This window comes from Lucilia cuprina, chromosome 4, assembly GCF_022045245.1.
Source record: "Lucilia cuprina isolate Lc7/37 chromosome 4, ASM2204524v1, whole genome shotgun sequence".
NCBI classification, from domain to species: domain Eukaryota; kingdom Metazoa; phylum Arthropoda; class Insecta; order Diptera; family Calliphoridae; genus Lucilia; species Lucilia cuprina.
In genome coordinates this window covers 89,218,477-89,238,766 of record NC_060952.1, presented here as the reverse complement: position 1 = coordinate 89,238,766, position 20,290 = coordinate 89,218,477, and the positions used below count along the sequence as shown (strand labels likewise).

The 20,290-nt window shown below is 28.2% G+C and overlaps 1 protein-coding gene across 1 annotated transcript in view; it reads left to right on the top strand.

Moving 5' to 3' along the window:
* The window catches only part of LOC111675498 (neuroligin-4, X-linked), a 29,404-nt gene extending 9,400 nt beyond the window's left edge, over positions 1 to 20,004 (top strand). Inside the window, exons 6-10 of the mRNA XM_046947962.1 lie at positions 8,506 to 8,718; positions 14,390 to 14,528; positions 15,110 to 15,261; positions 15,377 to 15,489; positions 16,628 to 20,004. Coding sequence (XP_046803918.1) covers positions 8,506 to 8,718; positions 14,390 to 14,528; positions 15,110 to 15,261; positions 15,377 to 15,489; positions 16,628 to 17,766 — 1,756 coding nt within the window. The 3' untranslated portion in view covers positions 17,767 to 20,004. The remainder of the gene's footprint in view (positions 1 to 8,505; positions 8,719 to 14,389; positions 14,529 to 15,109; positions 15,262 to 15,376; positions 15,490 to 16,627) is intronic.
* Positions 20,005 to 20,290: the final 286 nt, after the last annotated feature.

Sequence of the window (20,290 nt, the reverse complement as noted above, 5' to 3'; positions counted from 1 at the left end):
ATTGGGAATTTCTTAAACTCTTCTAGCGTGTCTTATAAATAAGGTGTCATCTTTTTTTCATTTATCACTATTTAATAAAAATATTACTCTGACACACCTTAACTTTTTAAAGATTTAATTGAGAGTCAATATGTTGTATGACCTTTATCTAAAGAATTTTACCTAAATTCACTTTTAGGCCTTAATTTTCTGTTGGGCAATATCACATATCACCGTGCAACAATAATTGTCACAAATAGAAAAGTCTATATGTACAGAAAATTGTGTGAAAGATTTTTATTCCAAAATTGTTACAGGGTGTAATATGCCTCTATATACTTCATCATTTTATTGAATTATTTAACACATACAACTGATTTAAAATAATACATAGAAAAAAAAGTATTTGCATGAATTATTTTCAATCACGACTTCTTTTGTCGTAAATTATCATATACAAATATGTTTTTCTCTTGTTTCGCATAGAAAAACTCGCTGAATTTCTCAATGAACTGTTAAACGTACGAATGAATGATTTTTTTAGTTAAATGGTTGAACGAATAAATGAATGAATAAGTGATGATTACATGTACGTATGTATGTATGTACATATGTTATAGGCTTATTAGGTTTTAGTTGAATATAATTTGTTGTCATAATAAATTTATTAGAGATTTTGTTAATTAGCTGCTTGAAGCTGATTAACATGACATAATCATATTTAATAAATTACATTTTGAGTAGCTCAGCATATCATATATGTACGTATGTATGTGTATGAAGAAGCACTGAAGAGTTATGTCAGCAGAAATAAGCTGCTCTGCTGATAAACCATTCAAGGGGAAGGTATCTATGTTTTTTCAGCACAACATATAGTAAAATTAGTTAAATAATAAACTTAATTAGGTAATCTTAAATAATTAAAATATATAACTGTCTTAAAATTGTTAAGCAAACTTCCCTAGCTAAATAAGCATTTAAGCTATTTACTTATGTTTAGATATATGTATGTAATTATCATATGTCTATATACCCAGTTATTTACACACTCTTTTACACACCAAATCACAATGTTGAATTAACACTGAATGATAGCTTAAGTTTCAAATCAAATTAGTTTAAATTTTTTTGTTTAAAATTAATATGACTATAGTGTTTAATTTAGTTTTGTATACCGGAGATGGTGGCTTCGATTCTTATTTGAGGTATTGATTAAGGAGCACACAACAGCTACGATTTCTTCGTATTTGATTTATAAACATACATTTGGGTATATTTTTCTCCGGTCATTTTGGTGCAAAAACTCTCCATGCAAAACCATTTACGAACAAATTTATGTGAATTTTCCATAGTCTAATCTGCATATGTTGCAGCTAATTTTGAAAGGGTTGTAAACAGCAGTCCGTATAATTTTTTCCCGTTTATAACAAAACATCAAAAATAATGCTTTTGCCGCGGAAATTTTTTAACGGTCGGGAAAGAGTAAAATACTTTTCGCTGTATATTTGTATGCCTTATTGGGATGATAGGGCCGATTTAAAATTCCAAAAATTGTATAAAAGTTTTTTATTTCTTGCATCCTTCTTTAAAAATAAACTAACTAAATAACTAACTAATTACCTTAGGATTATAAAATTTTTCTCAGATTTTGCTTATTTTTCTCTAGACTATTATTTTAGTTTTTGCTGAAAATTTTATCTCTATATGTAAGAAAATTTGCTATAAATAATTCTTTTAAATCCGTTTTAGATTCTAATGAAATTTTCTCAATTTGCTTCAAATCTGAAAAACTTTTATATAGAAACTTCTTATAGTAACTTTCTTATATATAAACTGATCAGTTTCTGAGAATCTGGTCTATTATAAATTATTTCAGACTTATGAGCAACGTTTTAGTGAAAATTGTTTCTGATTCTGATTCTAAGTAATTTTTTTCCAGAAAATTATCTTATATTTTGTGCAATTTACGCATTATCCTACATTAGACTAGTTTTTCATAGAAGATTGTTTCTGATTCTTAGAAAATTTTTCTATAAAAATTAATCTGAAGTAAGTTTTTGTAGAAAATTCTTGTTATACAGAGTAAGATTTCTAGATTAAATTTTTGCAGAGTCTCTAAGAATTCTGAGCCACTTTTCTATAGAAAATTGTTTCCGAATCTGCAAAACTATAATATAGGTTTCAAACTCTGGGGTATTTCGAACACCGGCTTCGCTAAACTAAGACTTCTTTTTGATAAATGAACTCTTTGAAATCCATGGATCTAATGTAGCATTGCTCATGAACATTGTGACACTTTTGAAATTTTCATAACGTCCATAGACATTATGACTCAATTTAGTGTGTCATAGCATCTATTGACATTATGACATACCACCACTTTTATACAAAAAATTGTTTCCGATTCTAAGTATTTTTTCCAGAAAATTATTTTATATTTTGTGAAATTTACGCATTATCTTGCATTACACTCTAAGCAATTTTTTATAGAAAATTGTCTTAGAGTCCGAGTAATATTTCTATAGAAAATTGGGTTTTATTCTAAGGAACTTTTCTAAAGAAGATTTTTTTTTAAGTTTCTGTCAAACTTTTGTACAAGTTGTACAATTGTTTGAGATTCTGAACAAATTTTTCATATTTTCTATAAAAAAATTAATTTGAAGCATGTTTTTGTAGAAAATTATTGTGATACTGAGCAAGATTTCTATATTAAATTTTTGCAGAGTCTTTGAAAACTCTGAGCCACTTTTTTATAGAGATTTGTTTTCGAAACTGCAAAAATTTTGTTGGTCCTGAGGAACTTTTCTGTAGAGAAGTTTTTCTCATTCTGAGTTACTTTTTTCCAAAAAATTATCTCCAGTATATAAAATTGTATAGAATATAGAATAGTATATAAAATTATAGAGAAAGTTGCATCAGAATATTATAAGGAACTTTTTGTTAAAAAATTGACTTCTAAATATTTTATTTTTTTTAATTTTCTTAACTTGTCCTAATATTCTAAGCACTTTTTTAGAAAAAAATATTCTTAGATTCTAAAAAACATTACTTCTTGGATTGTACTAATTTAAATTTATTATTTAGACAGTAATACAAAATTAAAATTTTCTACATTTTTATCGACATGACTACAAAATTTGTTCACAAATTACGTATTTATAATTTACATTTTCTCTTACGTGCCTTTACCATGTTATAGATGTGTGTGCGTGTGTGTTTTTTTTTTTTCCTCTCAAATTCTACTATTTGAGTTCCAATGTCGTGATTTATTTCTATATCAGTATGTGTATGTAAACAAAATTTGCAAACATTAACTAAAAATAATATTTTATTAAGGAAAAAAATACTAGTTATCAAAATCCTAAAATCAAGTGTTTATTGCAGCCATGTAAATGTATTAGTATTTTAGGTTAAATTCCCAGTTACTACGCAAATTTATTGAATCAATTATAATTGTCGCGCTACAGTTATATTAATTATAGCAGCACTAATTATATACAAGTAGATGTACATTCAAATACATACGCACACACATACACACATGGTAAAATAAACCACAACATTAACATACTTACAAGTATGTAGTTACATATGTATGTATATATAGAAAATTATGTGGTTGTATTTTAGAGGAAATGCATGTAGACAAATACACATACATACATTACAAATATTTACGAGAACTACGTACTAAATACAAGCCTACAAACAACCAACAAAACTTACAAATTCTATAATGTAATATTAGTTAAAGGCATTACATAGTTAAGGTTACACTGTGAGAAAAATAGATAAGTAAACAAAAATTATAAAAACAAAATATATTATACAATGGGAATTACTATTATACAAAAATCTCTAAACCATAGTTATATTGGGTTTAAGTTATATTTTAAATTTTTATATTATTGTGTCTCTATTCCAATAGCAATGTAGTGTTATTGTGTAAGCAAGTTTGTATTTCTGCTTACAACAACGACCAGGTAAACTTTTTATGCCTACATGCATTGGAGTATTTGGTAATGGGCGTAGTTTATGTTTATATGCATGTTAAACATACATGTTGATTTAGATTAATAATGATAAAACATGTAGCTAAAATATAAGTGGAGTAAATTTAACTTGACACAATTAAAAACAAGTGTCTGAAGTACCTGGTAGAAGAAAAGTTTAAGTACTTTTTGGTAAAGGTAAAACTAAGCTTTAAAATGGTAAACAGAGGCCAATTTTTTCAAAAAAAAAAAAAACTTTGTTAAATATCATCAGACTTTGAATTCATTTCTTAAGAAAAATTGATAAGAATCTGAGAAAATTTGAACAGAATTTAAGGAAACTTTCATTAGAAAACTTTAGATGAATCTGAGAAAAATTTCATTAGAAAATGTGCTGCTGAAAATATCGTTAAAAAATTTGCTCAGAATCTGAGAAAAAATTTAATAGAAAATTAACTCACAAAGTAAAATTGCATTAAAAAATTTTCTCAAAATCTGAGAAAACTTCTATTTAGAATCTGAGAAAAATTGCCTAAACAGTTCTTTCAAAATTTTAGGAAATGTTCATTAGATTTACTCAGAATATAAATAATTTATCAGAATTTGAGTAAAAATTTTTTTAGAAAAATATTTTGTCATCTGAGTAAAGTTTCTTTAGGAATTTGAGGTATATTAAAGCAAAAAATTTACCATATTTTTTTTTCTTTTTATACCCACTATCATTACCTGTCGCCTCTTTGTCTGTATGTCCGTCTTTCCGTCTGCACGTAGAGGCCGAACGGAAAGAGCTAAAGGACTGAAATTTTCCAAAAATATTTCTTGTAGCTAAGGATATATTAAAAATGCACATTTTCGAATAGCTCTCATACAAGTGGACCCCCGAAAAACAACTTTAATGGGCATAACTTATTTACGAGTATAGCAATGAAATTCGACATAGATGTGATAAATATTGTAGTAAAATTTCTGTACAAAATTTTATTAGAATCGGTTGCTATCTACCATCAGGAAATTAAACCAAGGTACCCTTCACTATAACGCTTATTACTAGCATAAAAACATGAATATAATGTTGGAAATGGAATTTATGGAAGCCAAACTCTTCGTACCATTTTTTTAGAATCGGTCCATACTCTACCCCACATAAAAAGTTCCGCTTCAGAAAATGACTGTAACTCCCATTAATGCACAAGTATGGTGATGAAATTTGACATAAGAAAGTTTCTTACGAGAAAACACTTGAAAATGAAAATTATAATAAGTCTATAATCGGCCCGTAATTGACCCTATTTCGAATATAAGATCCACTTTTGAAAATGACTTTAACGTTCATTACTAGTTTAGAAATACTAGGATAACATAAGTTTCCAACGAACCTAAAACTCTCTACCAAATTAAGCGAGGATTGGACCAGAAGCGTTTCAACCCCTCATATAAATCCCCTTCAGATTACTGGCATGAAAACTAGTTTTACACGAACCAGAATCGGTCAATAATTGACCACAAGTGACCCCTCCTATATAAGCCCCCTTCAGATTAGTACTTTAACGCTAATTACTCGCATGAAAACTAGTTTTACACGACCCTACACCTGAAATCCTCTTCTGGAAATTTAATGACGAGGATTCAAAATAATACTGCAGCTGACCCTTGCCCCTATGGTCTTCCAAAAAAGATTTTGCTGAATTGCGAATACAAGTATAGCGATGAAATTCAAAATAAATATGTATTATATGAACCGAAACCTTTATAATCTGTCCTACATATTTTATTTAAAAATAATTTATTGCTAATTTAAAAGGACTCGATTTATAGAGGAAAATTCCCTTTACTACATAGGGTTTAATGGTGTTTATATGAAACTCAGCACAGCCGAATATAGCACTCTTACTTGTTACATTTCAGATAAAAAAACAAAAAATTCTTTTCCAACTACTTTTTATACGTAGTTGTCTATAGAATTTTTGTAATATTATACTCCTCATTGGCCAACTCCGCATGAAAATATTTCTGGAAAATAAAAAACTTTTAACTATATTCATCAAATACCTAAAAAAATATTATGTAATCAAGGAAATTCCCATAATATAAAAAAATTCTAAATATGAATATTCATAGTACCACCACTACAAGACTAGAAGATTAATCTAGTATTTGATGTTAAACGAATGATTTGAATGAATGATAGATACATATATACATATATACATAGATACATATATACATACAACAATAAAACTAAAAAACTCCTCAATCGTAGTAGTAGTAAAAATAAATTGCCGTTACAAAAACTATTATTTGTGACAAAGGAAAACTAACTATGCATACAATTCAGTAGAACAGTTTTTGTTAAACATTTCTTTCAGCATTTCTGACTGGCCACAAATGATTGTATAGAACACAATTTACAACAACAAAGAAAAATTAAATAAATATTTTATGTACACAAAAAAAAAGAGCAAATGTAAAATTATGACTTATTTTTGGACAATAATATACAAAAAAGAATAACCCAAACCAAAAGAGCTAACCAAAATGTACTTTAGTTGACAAGCTATTGTTAAACAAAAAAAAGAGAAAAAGAGTTCACAAAAAAGGCCAACAACCCAATTGTTAAAAACACTTCCGTTTTAAAAGGATGGTAGTCCATTTATACACTCACATATACCTACACATTACTAAATTGTTTTTTTTTTTTTTTTAATGGGACATCACATTTTGGGGTAAACATCATAAATAAATCTCTAGTAATAAATGATATATAAGTAATCAAAGATATTCTTTTTTATACAAAATTTTGTTTATTATAGAATTTTTTTCCGCAAGCATTTTTTTCTTTGTATTGAAATGCTTTTTTGTAGAAAGGGAAAACCTTTAACATTTTACACGAACCAGAAAAAAAATTGGTTCAGACCTTTTAAAATTTGCTTAAGCAATTTTATTGGAATACTAAACAATCTCCAGGGATCCAATTATGATGAAAAGTATTTTTGAACTTCATTATAATATGTGTGTGGGTGTATTTAGACTTTGATTAAATGTGTAATGATTTTTTGAATTGTTTTAAGATTTTGTATTTACTGGAAATTAAACAAAAAAAAAGAAGAACAATCTTTTTAAAAGATTTGCTTTATGTGGGAATATGATTTGTACTGAAAGTATTTTTTTAAAACTATTTTTATTGTTTTTGTCATTACGTTTGTAATACATTGTAATATTACTCTAAGACTTATAAAAAACATATAAGACGATCCAGCTATATTCGTTCTTCTGTCTGTCCTCTGACTGTCTGTCTGTCTATCTGTTTGTCTGTCTGCCTGTCAGTCTGTTTGTCTTTCTATTTGTCTGTCTGTTTGTCTGTCTGTTTGTCTGTCTGTTTGTCTGTCTGTTTGTCTGTTTGTCTGTCTGTTTGTCTGTTTGTCTGACTGTTTGTCTGTCTGTTTTTCTGTCTGTCTGTCTGTCTGTCTGTTTGTCTGTCTGTCTGTCTATTTGTCTGTTTGTCTGTTTGTCTGTTTGTCTGTTTGTCTGTTTGTCTGTTTGTCTGTTTGTTTGTCTGTCTGTTTGTCCGTCTGTCTGTCTGTTTGTCTGTCTGTTTGTTTGTCTGTTTGTTTGTCTGTTTGTTTGTCTATTTCTCTGTCTGTTTGTCCGTCTTTCTGTTGAATAATTATGTTGAAAAATTGACCGGAGCCCTGATAAAAGTCACTAATCCGAATATCTTCCTAATTTTTAAAACCACGATATATGTATGTAGTATATGTTAAAATAAAATCATTACTGCAAAAAAAAAATAAAAATAATTTTATAGATTATTATTTGATGGCCGAATATAAAACTCCTGCTTGTTCCATTTAATTTAGTTTATGTGATTGGTCTTCCAAATTTAAATACTAACAAAATCTCAAAATTCCCTAAAGCATTATTTGAATAATTTTTTTAAATAACTAGACCAATTCAGTTTGATTCCATCACTTATTATTGACTTTTAAAGATTACACAGAATATTAATTATACACATTTTCCCGAAAAATATCTTTAATTTTCAAAAGAATTTTTTTGTTTGCTTTTAAAATATTCTTCAACCAATATTATTGACTTTATCATTAATTTCTTGTAATTTCTTTCTTTCATTTTTTTCACAATATACATACATTCAAATAATCATTAATACACCAGAAATATAAGAAAAAAGTAATACAAATTAACATATATTTATTATTTCTTCAACGAATTTTCTTTCAATTATCTTGAGTCTGAACGGCGACGAGTACTTACAAATTCTTATTACCAACTCTTCTTTGCCTCTTAGACTTCTCGTTTTAAGTCATCATTATATAGCAATATCATCAGCACTTTCATTCAACTTTGTATGTTGATTGTATTTACTTATTTTATTACATTTCACATTTTTTTTAGGAAAGGGGGCGTGAAACTGACAGCAAAAACTCCATCATTTTCAGTTATTTTTTCCCCATTTTTTATACGTAATTCTTTGGCATGAAAATAATGTACATTTTCGTTGTGAATATATTTACAGATATGATTTAATGGCTGGCGTAACACGTGCTGAGGCGTTTTTCTCCTTCAATTCGGGTGATGTTCAATATGGTATTGAAGCCGATAGACGTTCAAAAATCTTAAAGGCCTACGTGCGTAATACATACACGTATCACTTAAATGAAATATTCGCAACGATTGTTAATGAGTATACGGATTGGGAGAGACCAGTACAGCATCCAATCAATATCAGGTAACCCGACAAATTACTTTTTTATTAATAATAAAATCTTAAGAGGGAAAATAATTGTGCTTCTTTTTGTGTAAATATTATTAACAAAGATGATTTAAGATTAATTTAGTAAAGCAAAAAAAGAAAAAACAAAAATCTTAAATCTCATTACTAGAAATGAAGCTATCATAGTCGGTTCAGTTTGCCTTTATATATTTTTTTCCTTTTTATGATAGTGATGATGATGATGTTTAATTACAGAATACCCCGCTTTGGTTATTTATGAAAATTATACACTTGTATGTATTAATGCGTGTAACAGGTTATAATTGTTATTTTCAAATATCTTACAATGGAATTTAATTAAGATTTTCGTTTGATGTAGTATGAGTAATATGGTTATGTGCTTTCATTAAAGCTCATACGTATTATAGGGTCAATTTTATTTTCTTATTAAAATTTCATTAAAATATTTAAAGTCTTCAAATACTTAGATGTCGATATAAGACAGAAATAGATTAAGAAGTAATTATTATCAATAAAGAAAAAAATGTTCAGTTCTAGTTCAGTTCTAATTCAGTTCTAGTTCAGTTCTAGTTCAGTTCTAGTTCAGTTCTAGTTCAGTTCTAGTTCAGTTCTAGTTCAGTTCTAGTTCAGTTCTAGTTCAGTTCTAGTTCAGTTCTAGTTCAGTTCTAGTTCAGTTCTAGTTCAGTTCTAGTTCAGTTCTAGTTCAGTTCTAGTTCAGTTCTAGTTCAGTTCTAGTTCAGTTCTAGTTCAGTTCTAGTTTAGTTCTAGTCTATTTTATAGAATATTCCATAGTCTAGTCTATAATCTTGTCTATGTAAATTATATAGCTAATCTACAGAGTAGTTATATTTTCCATAATATCACCTCGTTTTTGGAAATTCAGTTTAAAAGTGCAAAAGTCCGCACCTAAACCTGTACCCGTTAATGACCTAAAATGTTAAAAAATGTTCTCGTATTGATTGATTTACAAGTTATTGAGTGTGTAATAAATTTTTACCAATAAATACATCACCTAATACTGCAATATAAAATCGTAAGAAAAAAAACGTTCATGTAATTTCCTTCGCAAGTACCAACGACAATTTTCAAATAAAACTGATAAAATCATAAAATCACAAAAAGCAGAAACATGAAAAAAGCGCGAAAGCCAAAAAATTTCTATAAAACCAATCAACTTTATATTTTGTACATGCCACATTTACACAAAACACACATAAACCTGAACACCATTATAAATATATAAGTATGTATGTAGTTACAACAGCAGCACAAACAGCAGTCGAATAAAAAAAAACTTTTAACAATTTCCCACAAATTACAAATTTTACACACACTTTTCAAATGCCGCAACAATATATTTTGAACAACAAAAAAAAAAAGAACATTTATTTTTTGCTCGTTTTTACCAATATAACCAAAATCAGCATCCTAGTAAAAAAATGAAAAACGTAATAAGAGCGACTTTCAACACCTTTTAATGGCAAAAATTTGTAGGGTGTTTACCAAATAACACACCCTTAAATATACAACTTGTTTAGGTATTATTTAGTGTTCGTAGGTATTGATGTGTGTATTCTGTTAGTTTAGTTTTTTTTGTTGTTTCTTTATTGTTGTTAATATTTTGTCCTTCCTGCTTTTATCATTTGGGGTCCAAACACCTGCATTTGAACCATTAGTCCTTTTCTAGTTTTTTTTTATTTCTCTAGCGTTTGTTTATTTTTTACCTCCTATTTTCATTCATATTTCATATATGTGTGTCTGATTTATTTATATTTAAACGGAAGTTAGATAAAAAATAAATTTTTTATATTGGTATTTTTTTACTACCTTTCAATAGTCTATAACTGATAATTTTTTATGGAGAAAGAATAAGAGAACAAAAATAACTACAACGTTTATATGTGACAAAATATGTACTGATAATGTTAAATTTATAAATCGAACAAGATTTTTTTTTCTCCAAACCATTTTATTCAGAATCTTAAAAATTTATAAAATGTATGAATTTTTATTTGAAGAAATGTTTTTGAATTTCTGCATTTATTCTTTGAAACTAATAAAAAAAACTGTGAGAAAAATCCATATTATATTTCACACATTTAGTAGACAGTAATTTTATTTTAACGAATTCTGTAAAATAAAGATACAAAACAATGTCCGTCTGTCTGTATGTTTGTTGAAAACACTTTAGGACTCAAATGGACAGATATACAGGGTTTACTCAACTATTTTCTATATAAAAATAAGTTTGGTATTTAAAAGGGACAATATTGGTCCACGTTTTCGCATAGTTCCAATACAATGTCCCACTGGAAGACAATTTTATAAGTCATACCTGGCAAATTTTGGTATTTAAAAGGGACAATATCGGTCCACGTTTTCACATAGTTCCAATACAAGTGTCCCCCTGGAAGACAGTTTCATAAGTCATACCTGGCTTAAAAATTCCAGTAAAGTGTTGAATGAATGTCGAAGTTGTTTAACATCGAAGTTGTGAACACCTGCCGTCTGCGAATTTATCTCTTGCTAAGTAACACCGATGGGAAATGACAGATGTCATGAGTCAAGCCCAATCTAAAACCGACAAAGGTGAAGTCAATCACCGGCGATAGAAGGGGTGGACCAAACATCTGGTGAAAACAACCTATTGAGGAGTACTTTGTCCCTACAAACATTCTTATCATCCAAAGACTAAGTTCAGTGCATTCCTAAATCTCTTATATTCACCCAACCATACTACTGAGTCTTCCGTTGTTTCTGCAATTGCACCTAGCCAATTATATCCCATTGGGGGTTCGAAAAACACAGATCTACATTTAATTAGGCAGACTTATTTCAATGGCCACAAGGTGGTTTACTGTGATAAGTTAAGATTGTTTAGAGTAAACTCCAACACTTTCAAGACAAATCGCCAACAAATTAAAGATTAAGGTATTACTCCGCAACGTATCCACCAACTTCATTGAAACTTTAACCATAATTTCTTTCGTTATATTAATGCACAGCCTAGAAACTAGGAGCGGTTCAAACTACAGGACAAGTCTGTACATTAATAAAATAAAAGGAAGGAGTGATTGTTGAAATGTCGGTGGAGTTGGTTGAAAAACTTAACTTACACTTCAACCATCATTTCTTCCGTTTTATTAATGCACAGCCTAGAAACTAGGAACGGTTCAAACTACAGGTCCAGGCTGTGCATTAATAAAACAGAAGGAAGGTGTGACGTTTGAAATATCGGTGGAGTTTGTTGAGAAACTTATCTATATTTTAACCAACTAATCCCTTTCACCGAATTTGATTTTGAACTAGAGCCACTAGAAGGATCCTGAAGGAACCTTAAACAAATGATCAACAAGGATAAAGTTTTGTGAGCAACTGGCAACACGCAGTTTCAGTTTATGAAGTGGTCTCGATTTCGACCCCATGTCAAATTATTCCTAAGAAAGACCGAGGATACATTTGACATCACCTGTTTGTATTCCCAGTAGATTAGAGCTACTGGTAGCAATACAACAAGATAAGGGACGTTCATTTAAAGGGCAAATTTGGTATAAGCAAGTTTTGTACGAACACAATTATTTAAGGTCACCTTCATGAAAATGAGTTTCACACTTGTTACTAACGTCATTGTCGAATTAAAGTTATCCTTTTATTATATTTTTAAGGATTAAAATTAAAACCACCGAAACCAAAAAAAATAAATAAATAACAAAATAAATAAACTAACTTAACACATATCGCTTTAAAGTGTTTAAATGCTTAAAATGTTGTCATTTAAATAACAGTTTAATACTATATGTTATCGTTAGTTTAAATTTCATCATGTTTGTTATTTTTGCTTTCTCGATTTTTCTTTCATTTATTTAAAATTTTTATTGAATATACATTTTTGCGGTTATTTATTATTATGTCATTTCTGGCCATGCTCTACATTGTTGAAAACTTTCCAAAAAATTTTATGTTTTTTCTATTTGTTTTCACCATTAAAATACATGTTGTTTAATATCTTTTGCGGATATTAAATTTTTTTTGCTTTAATTTCTGTTGCACTATTGTTAATGTACGCCATGAATACTTAAAATTATTGTTTAATTTTTAGAAATAATTCAATAGAAACTCAATTTAAATATTGTGTTATGTATGTGGTAAAAACTAAATTGGAAAAAATTAACATTGCAAAAAAAAAAAAAAGAAACGACATGAAAATTTAATTGATTTAAAAAAACGTGTGTTTTTTGTCTCTATATAATTTAAATGGAATAAAATATTAATTTGGTTTGTATTAAATTTCAACTAAAAAAAATAAATATAATTCAATTTATTAGAGATGTGTTTTATTAGTAATAACAAGTAAGAAATTATAGTTGGGTGAAGCTGACCATATAATACCCCTCTTCTTGTTACGAAAATAAAATGTTATATAGTTTTCATAATAAAACATTTAAGTTGAATTGCACCTTGGCCATTTATTTTTGAATAGAGTTCTGGATATTTAGGTCATATTTTGAAGGGGTCAAATAAGCCCTATAATTATAAAAAATCATGAGGGTCATCAAGGCTTGTATAGAACTTGGTTGTGCAGCTTTTTGTTGAGATACATAATTATGAACATAAAAGCCCTATTCGGCGAGTTCATTTATACGGTGGCTAGCTGAAATAATGGTTCCATTTTAACCACTTTCAACATGCTTTAACCCTGGATCAATTGATGATCATGTGCCAAATTTCATTGCCAAAATGACGACCTGTAGTTTGATTACAAGGTTTACATGACAGAATGATAGATAGACAGACAGACAGACAGACAGACAGACAGGCAGACAGGCAGACAGATAGACAGATGGACAGATATAGCTAAATCGACTAAGAAAATTATTCTAAACCGATCGATATACTTTAAGGATCAATATTAATTTTCCATACAAACATGCCCTACTAAAGTGGTGTAGGGTATTAACACGTGTGGGGAAAATTATCAAGTCGTTTAAAAAGTTACCAAATAATTGTTTATTCAGTCATGTTAAATTATATGTTTCTATGTAAAATTTAAAAATTAGGTGCCAAAAATATCTCTTTTTCTTGTTAAATCAGAATGGTGTACATAAGGGTGGACCACCCATGGACCAATTTTTAGGAGGAATACCTCTAAAATGATGCGTTTCAATTAACTAAATACGAAAAAAATAAAAAAAAAAATTTTAAAAGTTCTCAGTTAACTACCTGGGATTAAAAATTTTTGCAGTCTTTTCGAATTGGGTATCAAAATTTCTGCAATTTTAAGCTTGTCGCAGGAAAATGGTTTAAATGGACTAAACCAAATGCCAAACAATTTTTGGAATATTTTTCTGAATGAGCTAAAAATAACGACAATTTTGACACCCATTTCTATAAAAAGCGAAAACAAAATTACTCTCCAACCCAATAAAAATCATTTTGTGGATCAAAAATATTCTACAAAATTTTTTTAAATTATTTTTCCCGTAATCAGCACAAAATTACGGAATTTTCAAGACCGATTTCAAATTTTATTTTTCTCGTGTTCAGTACATCAATAGATTATTTAAAAATTGGAAATATACAAAAATTTTGTCAAAATGGAATTTAATATTTTTGAGTATATAGTAATTCAAAGCTAATAACTTTTTTAAACTTTTATTACTTACAGAGACGAAACTTTAGAGGCCTTAAGTGATGCTCAAGTAGTTGCACCAGCTGCTCAAACTGTAGACCTGCATTCCGCTGATCATCGAAATTCGTATTTATATGTATTTGATTATCAGACTAGATATGGTGATTATCCACAGGTAAGTTAAAAAAAAAAAAACATAAACAAAGAGACTCCTTAAAATTTTGAATTTTTTTTTAATGTAAATTTAAAAAAAATATAACATTAACAACTATTATATTTTATTTGTTTAACTAATATTTACCAATGAAAAATTAATTCAATTTAAATAAAATTTTAAAATAAATAATCCAACAAATAACACAAATATAATTTATAATGCAATAGTAAATTAATAATAGTAAACCAAACCCTTGCTAACGTATGAGTGTTATATAATTTAATAATACATTAAGTATCAATCATACGTCTAGTATAAATACAAAACTAAAACCATGAAATATCAATCAATTATTAAGTGGTTTATATAAAAATTCACAAAAATAAAATAATTCATATGCAAAAGTAAAATAAAAAAGTGGGAGAACACCAACCATCATGACATTTTACATACAATGTATAATAATGAAAGCAGGAGCAGTAATATCAATCAAACAATTTATCTAAAAATATTTTATTAAAATTAATGTTTGACACAGACACACACACAAACTTTGTTTTAAAAATTTCATGCAAATTTTGAATTTTTATTTATTTTAGCGTCAAGGTTGTATACATGGTGAGGATTTGCCATATATATTCGGTGCTCCACTGGTGGGTGGTTTCAATCATTTTACTCGTAATTATACAAAAACAGAGATAAGCCTGTCGGAGATAGTCATGCTATACTGGTCAAATTTTGTGAGAACGGGGTAGGTGTTGGAAAATTTTTCTAAAATAATTATATTTAATTAAAAATTAAGCTAAATATTTGATTGGGTTATTTTATTTAAATTTTGTTTTTTTTTTACATTTTTTTTATTATAGTAATCCTAATGAGCAAATGGAAAGTGATCATGGTAGTCGACAGGAGAGAAGTCGCTATAAAATTATCGAATGGACTGCCTATGAGAGTGTACATAAGAAATATTTAAATTTTGGTAAGTTTTGCATGTTTGAATAACAACATTTTTAACAAATATTTTTGTTTTTTAAATTTTGTTGACTTTTATTAAAAAAATATTACAAAAAAAATGGTAAAAAAAATTGTAGAATTTTTTTCCACTAAAAATTTGAATAAATTTTGCTTTTGCTACAAATTTTGTTGTTTTTCATAAAAAAAAATTCACAAGAATTAAGTAAAAATAAATAAAATTTTATCTCTAAAATTTGGTGAAAAAAATGTGAAATTTTCTTTACTTAATATTTGGAGAAATTTCATTTTTATAAATATAAATAAGTTTTTCCCACTGAAATGCGAAGAAGAAACAAATGGTACTGCAAAATTGTTTTCACTCGAATTTTTGTGTTTTCTGTTTAATTTGGTAAACACTTTTCACTTTAAATTAAAGATTGAATTAATAACTTTTTTAAAAAATTTAAGGGATATTTTTCATTAAAATGTTTTTTAATTTTTTTTATTAAAAATTTAATGTTTTTTTTTAAATTCAATAATTTTTTTTATTCAAAATTCAATGAAATTTTTTAATTGAAAATTTAATGATTTTTTTTTATTAAAAAATCAATGAATTTTGTTTTATTAAAAATTCAATGAATTTTGTTTTATTAAAAATTCAATGATTTTTTTTTTCATTCATTAAAAATTCAATGATTATTTTTCATTAAATATTCAGTAATTTTTTTCATAAAAAATTTTATAATTTATTTATTTAGTTAGAATTTTTTCAATTTAAAATTCCTCAAATTTTTTCATTAAAAATTTAATGAAATTATTTTATTTAAAATTTGGTTAAATTTTTTTGATCAAAATTCAATGAGTTTTATAATCAAAATTCAGTGAAATTTTTTTTAATTTAATATCCAATTAAATTTCAATCAAAATTCAGTGAAATTTTCCCTTAAATCTAGTAAATCTAGATAATATACAATGTAATTTTTTTTTACAAAAATTAAGGAAATGTTTCATAAAAAATACGATCACATTTATTCAATTTAAATTAATTAATCTTTTTATTAAGATTCATAGATTTTAAAAAATTTTACTATAATTTAGCTGAATTTGCTCTTTTCATATTTATCATAAAATTTCAATTTTTTTATATAATTTTTAATATTTAGACACTAAACCCAAACTGAAAAATCACTATCGCGCCCATCGCTTATCATTTTGGCTAAATCTAATACCTGATCTACACAAGCCTGGTGGTGACAATGTACCCGCCTCACATCATCAACTAAGCGATGATGATGAAATGGACAATAATATTGCCAGTGATGCTTCCATTAAGCCCCTCAATCCACCCTATTCACCGGGTATAGGAAATCCAGCTTTAGGGAATTTCAGTATATTCACCAATCAGGTCTTCTCCTTGTTAAATCTTAGTTCACCATCATCATCGCTACAGCGGAATGGTACACGTTATACTGGCAGTAAAATGTATCCAGATGATATGATGGACGGTGATGGTCATGGTGGATCACAGGCTTCACAAGATAGTGATGGTTTTGCTGCCTATTCAACAGCTTTAAGTGTAACTATAGCTATAGGTTGCAGTTTGCTAATACTGAATGTTCTGATATTTGCTGGTGTTTATTATCAACGTGACAAGACTAGACTAAATGAGCCGAGATCACAGACGAAACTGAAAAGACAAGAGAGTGGACAAATGCCTAATAATATATGTGGTGACCTCGAGACTTTAACCATACACAGTAAAAGTGATCCTGCCACTATATTATCACATCATCATGCTTTACAGCATCATCAACTGCCGCCGCCAGAATTTGCGGATATACCTCATCGAGCACCACCACCACCAAAACACATGAAATCTCTGCAGGACCCTGGAGGTGGAGGAGGTGTGGGTGGTAATGGCTCTGCATCTACAGCTACAATTATGGGTTTAATGCCACCACCACATGCGCTGCAGGTAATGGGCAATCAGTGTGGTACTTTAACGAAAAAAAGTTGCATGAAACAATCTTCTATGCAGCAGCAACAGCAACAACTTAGCCATCAACAGCAGCAACAACAACAACAGCAGCAGCAACAACAAATGATTGTAACACATCAGCATCAAATGCAAAATTCTCATAATCAAACAATGACAACCTCATTGACTGGTGCGGGTCCACCGCCGCCTCCACCCACCGTACAAGTTAGTACAGCTCAATCAATGCAACAACATCAGTTGCAACAACAACAACAGCAGCAGCAACAACAACAACATCCATTAATGGACGAACTAAGAGTGTGACATTAATTAACCGTACGTTTTAAATGTGATCTCTAATATAAAACAACAACTAACCACAAAACAAAAATACTCAAACTAAATCAAATTTTCCTCTTCCCGACAACTTGTCTTGTGTTAATTTTGAACTTTTTTGTCTTAACTAGAGATTACATTAGCGTGCGTTTAACTTTTTTTAATTTTATAGATTTTTATTTTCTAGCTAAAATAGTCGAAAAAAAAACAAACAAAGCAACAAGAAAAAAATGTTAAAACAAACATTTCAAATACTAATTACTTAAATATACCAAAGAGGAAAACCAAATATCCTTTAACGAAAAATTATTGTAAATGTTAAGTTACTAACTGAAAGAAAAAAATATATATTTTTCTTGATGTTTAAACTGTTGTTTCTTACCTTTCCCCTATTTAGAAATTCTGTGTATATAAATAGCATAAATAATTAAGTGAAAATAAACGTAAGTAAGTGTTAGTTTATTATTTAATAAAAGTAAAAAAAGACAAATGAAATCCTTTTTACTATTAGGACCAACAAAAAAATAAGAGAAATATTTCATTACTTATTTCAATATTTTATACGAGTATATAGTTATTGAACCTAGTTTTTATAAGCGACTAATTTAATTATTTTAAAAATCTTTACTTTCTTAACGTTAATAACGTCCTACTTAGTTAATTCAATTTTCTGTTTTCTTTATTCCATTTATTTTTTAACATATCTGTAACCTAAGTTGCTGGTGACCTCTGATAGGTTGGAGGTTAATGTGCTAGTCTTGTAGACCGGAGGTTGTGGGTTCGATTCCCATCCGAGGCTCTGGTTGAGGAGCGCACAACAGGCCCGATAGAGGCCCAGGTGTATTTCTTCGGATTTCGTGTGTATACATCCTCCTTTCAAACTATGCAACTAACTAAGTTGCTGCTTTGTAAGATGCATTTTAAAAAAATTCTTTTTGACTCCAGCTACGCAGAAACGTATGCCCAAAAGTTCTTTTTGGTTCTCATGAATGTCTCGAATGATCTTAGTGTGTAACAGTGTGTACCATCCTAAAGTAAACCAAATTCGCCGCAGAACTATGTCCTGGCTACTCAGTTGGTTGAGGTTCCATGAGGGTCCTCGCGTGAAAATTAAGTTGCTGTTAAAAGACTGATGCATTATAAAGATTATATTTCGGTATAAGTCCGGACAGGAGTGACTGACGGACTAAGCTTTTGCAAATAAATTGGTGTTAAATGTATATAATACAGGCTATACGAGAAGTGTGAAGGATCGACGGATGAAAGATATTATATTTAAGTGATACCATTGAATTTCCCTTGTTTGCCCAGGTGTGTTCAGAGAAAACTTTGTTCATATCAGATTTACCACAGTGTGTTCTCCATAAGTAAGGACAAAGTCATCGGCTTATTTGATGGATTTGTACTTCGATCTACGGAAGTAGCTCAATTACTTAAGCGAAGTGCACGTATACTGAACCGGAAATTCCATTTAGTCAGGTTTTGCTGGATTGTCTTTTCAAATGATTCTGTATTTGAGGGCTAGAATGGCGAATACGGCATTTTTTTAATTTTCTAAAGGGAGCTTTGATTGGTCTACTCAAATGATATCCAATCATTTAGGCTTATATTAAGCAGTTATTTCATTTAATGACCAATATCGAGAACTATCAATAGATTTCATTTGAGTCAAAAATTATATGTGTAGAAAATTTCATGGACAGACATGTAATGAACTCAGAGCAAGATTTTGAACGTTATTTTGGGAATAAATTTCCTAATAAGATTTCCTCATCTGATCTGAAAGTATTAACTTGTCTATCAGATTTATGGCTAAGATACAAAGCCAATTATGATTTAGTCACTAAAAATCTCAAAACTAATTTAAAAATTTTTCTCATTGATGAAATGAATTCTAACATTTTGAAACATTGGATTATAGTTGACCCTAGCTGTCCACTTCACAAAATGACTTTAGAATTTTTAAGCAGTATACAGCAAACTTATTATTTACTTATTTAAAATTCATTTATTTTACCAGTAACTTTCCCCTAAAGTTTAAAAAATTCTAATTTTTAAAATTAACATTTTTATTTAAAATTTCATTAAATATTTATTAAATGTTGTTCTTCCAAAGACTGAATTATTATGTATGTAAATTAAAAATTTAGCTAGATAATAAGATTAGTAATAAACATAATATATTATAAATTATAAACTTTTTTTTAGTTTAATAATTTACAAAAAAAAAAAACGCACACATACACAAACAAATAAAAAGTATAATAAGTAAAACAAAATTGTAAAAATAATAAACCTAACTGACATAAACAAAACATTCTGTGTATTTTTAAAATTATGAGAAAATTAAAACAAAAATAATGAAAAAAAAACACAAAAATTTATAATTTAAAATAAACGAAATAATTGAAAAATTTAAATAAAAAAGAAAACTTAAAAAATTGTTAATTAAGTTATAAATAATAAAAATTATGTACGAAACGTATAACGTAAAAAATATAAAAAAGAAAAA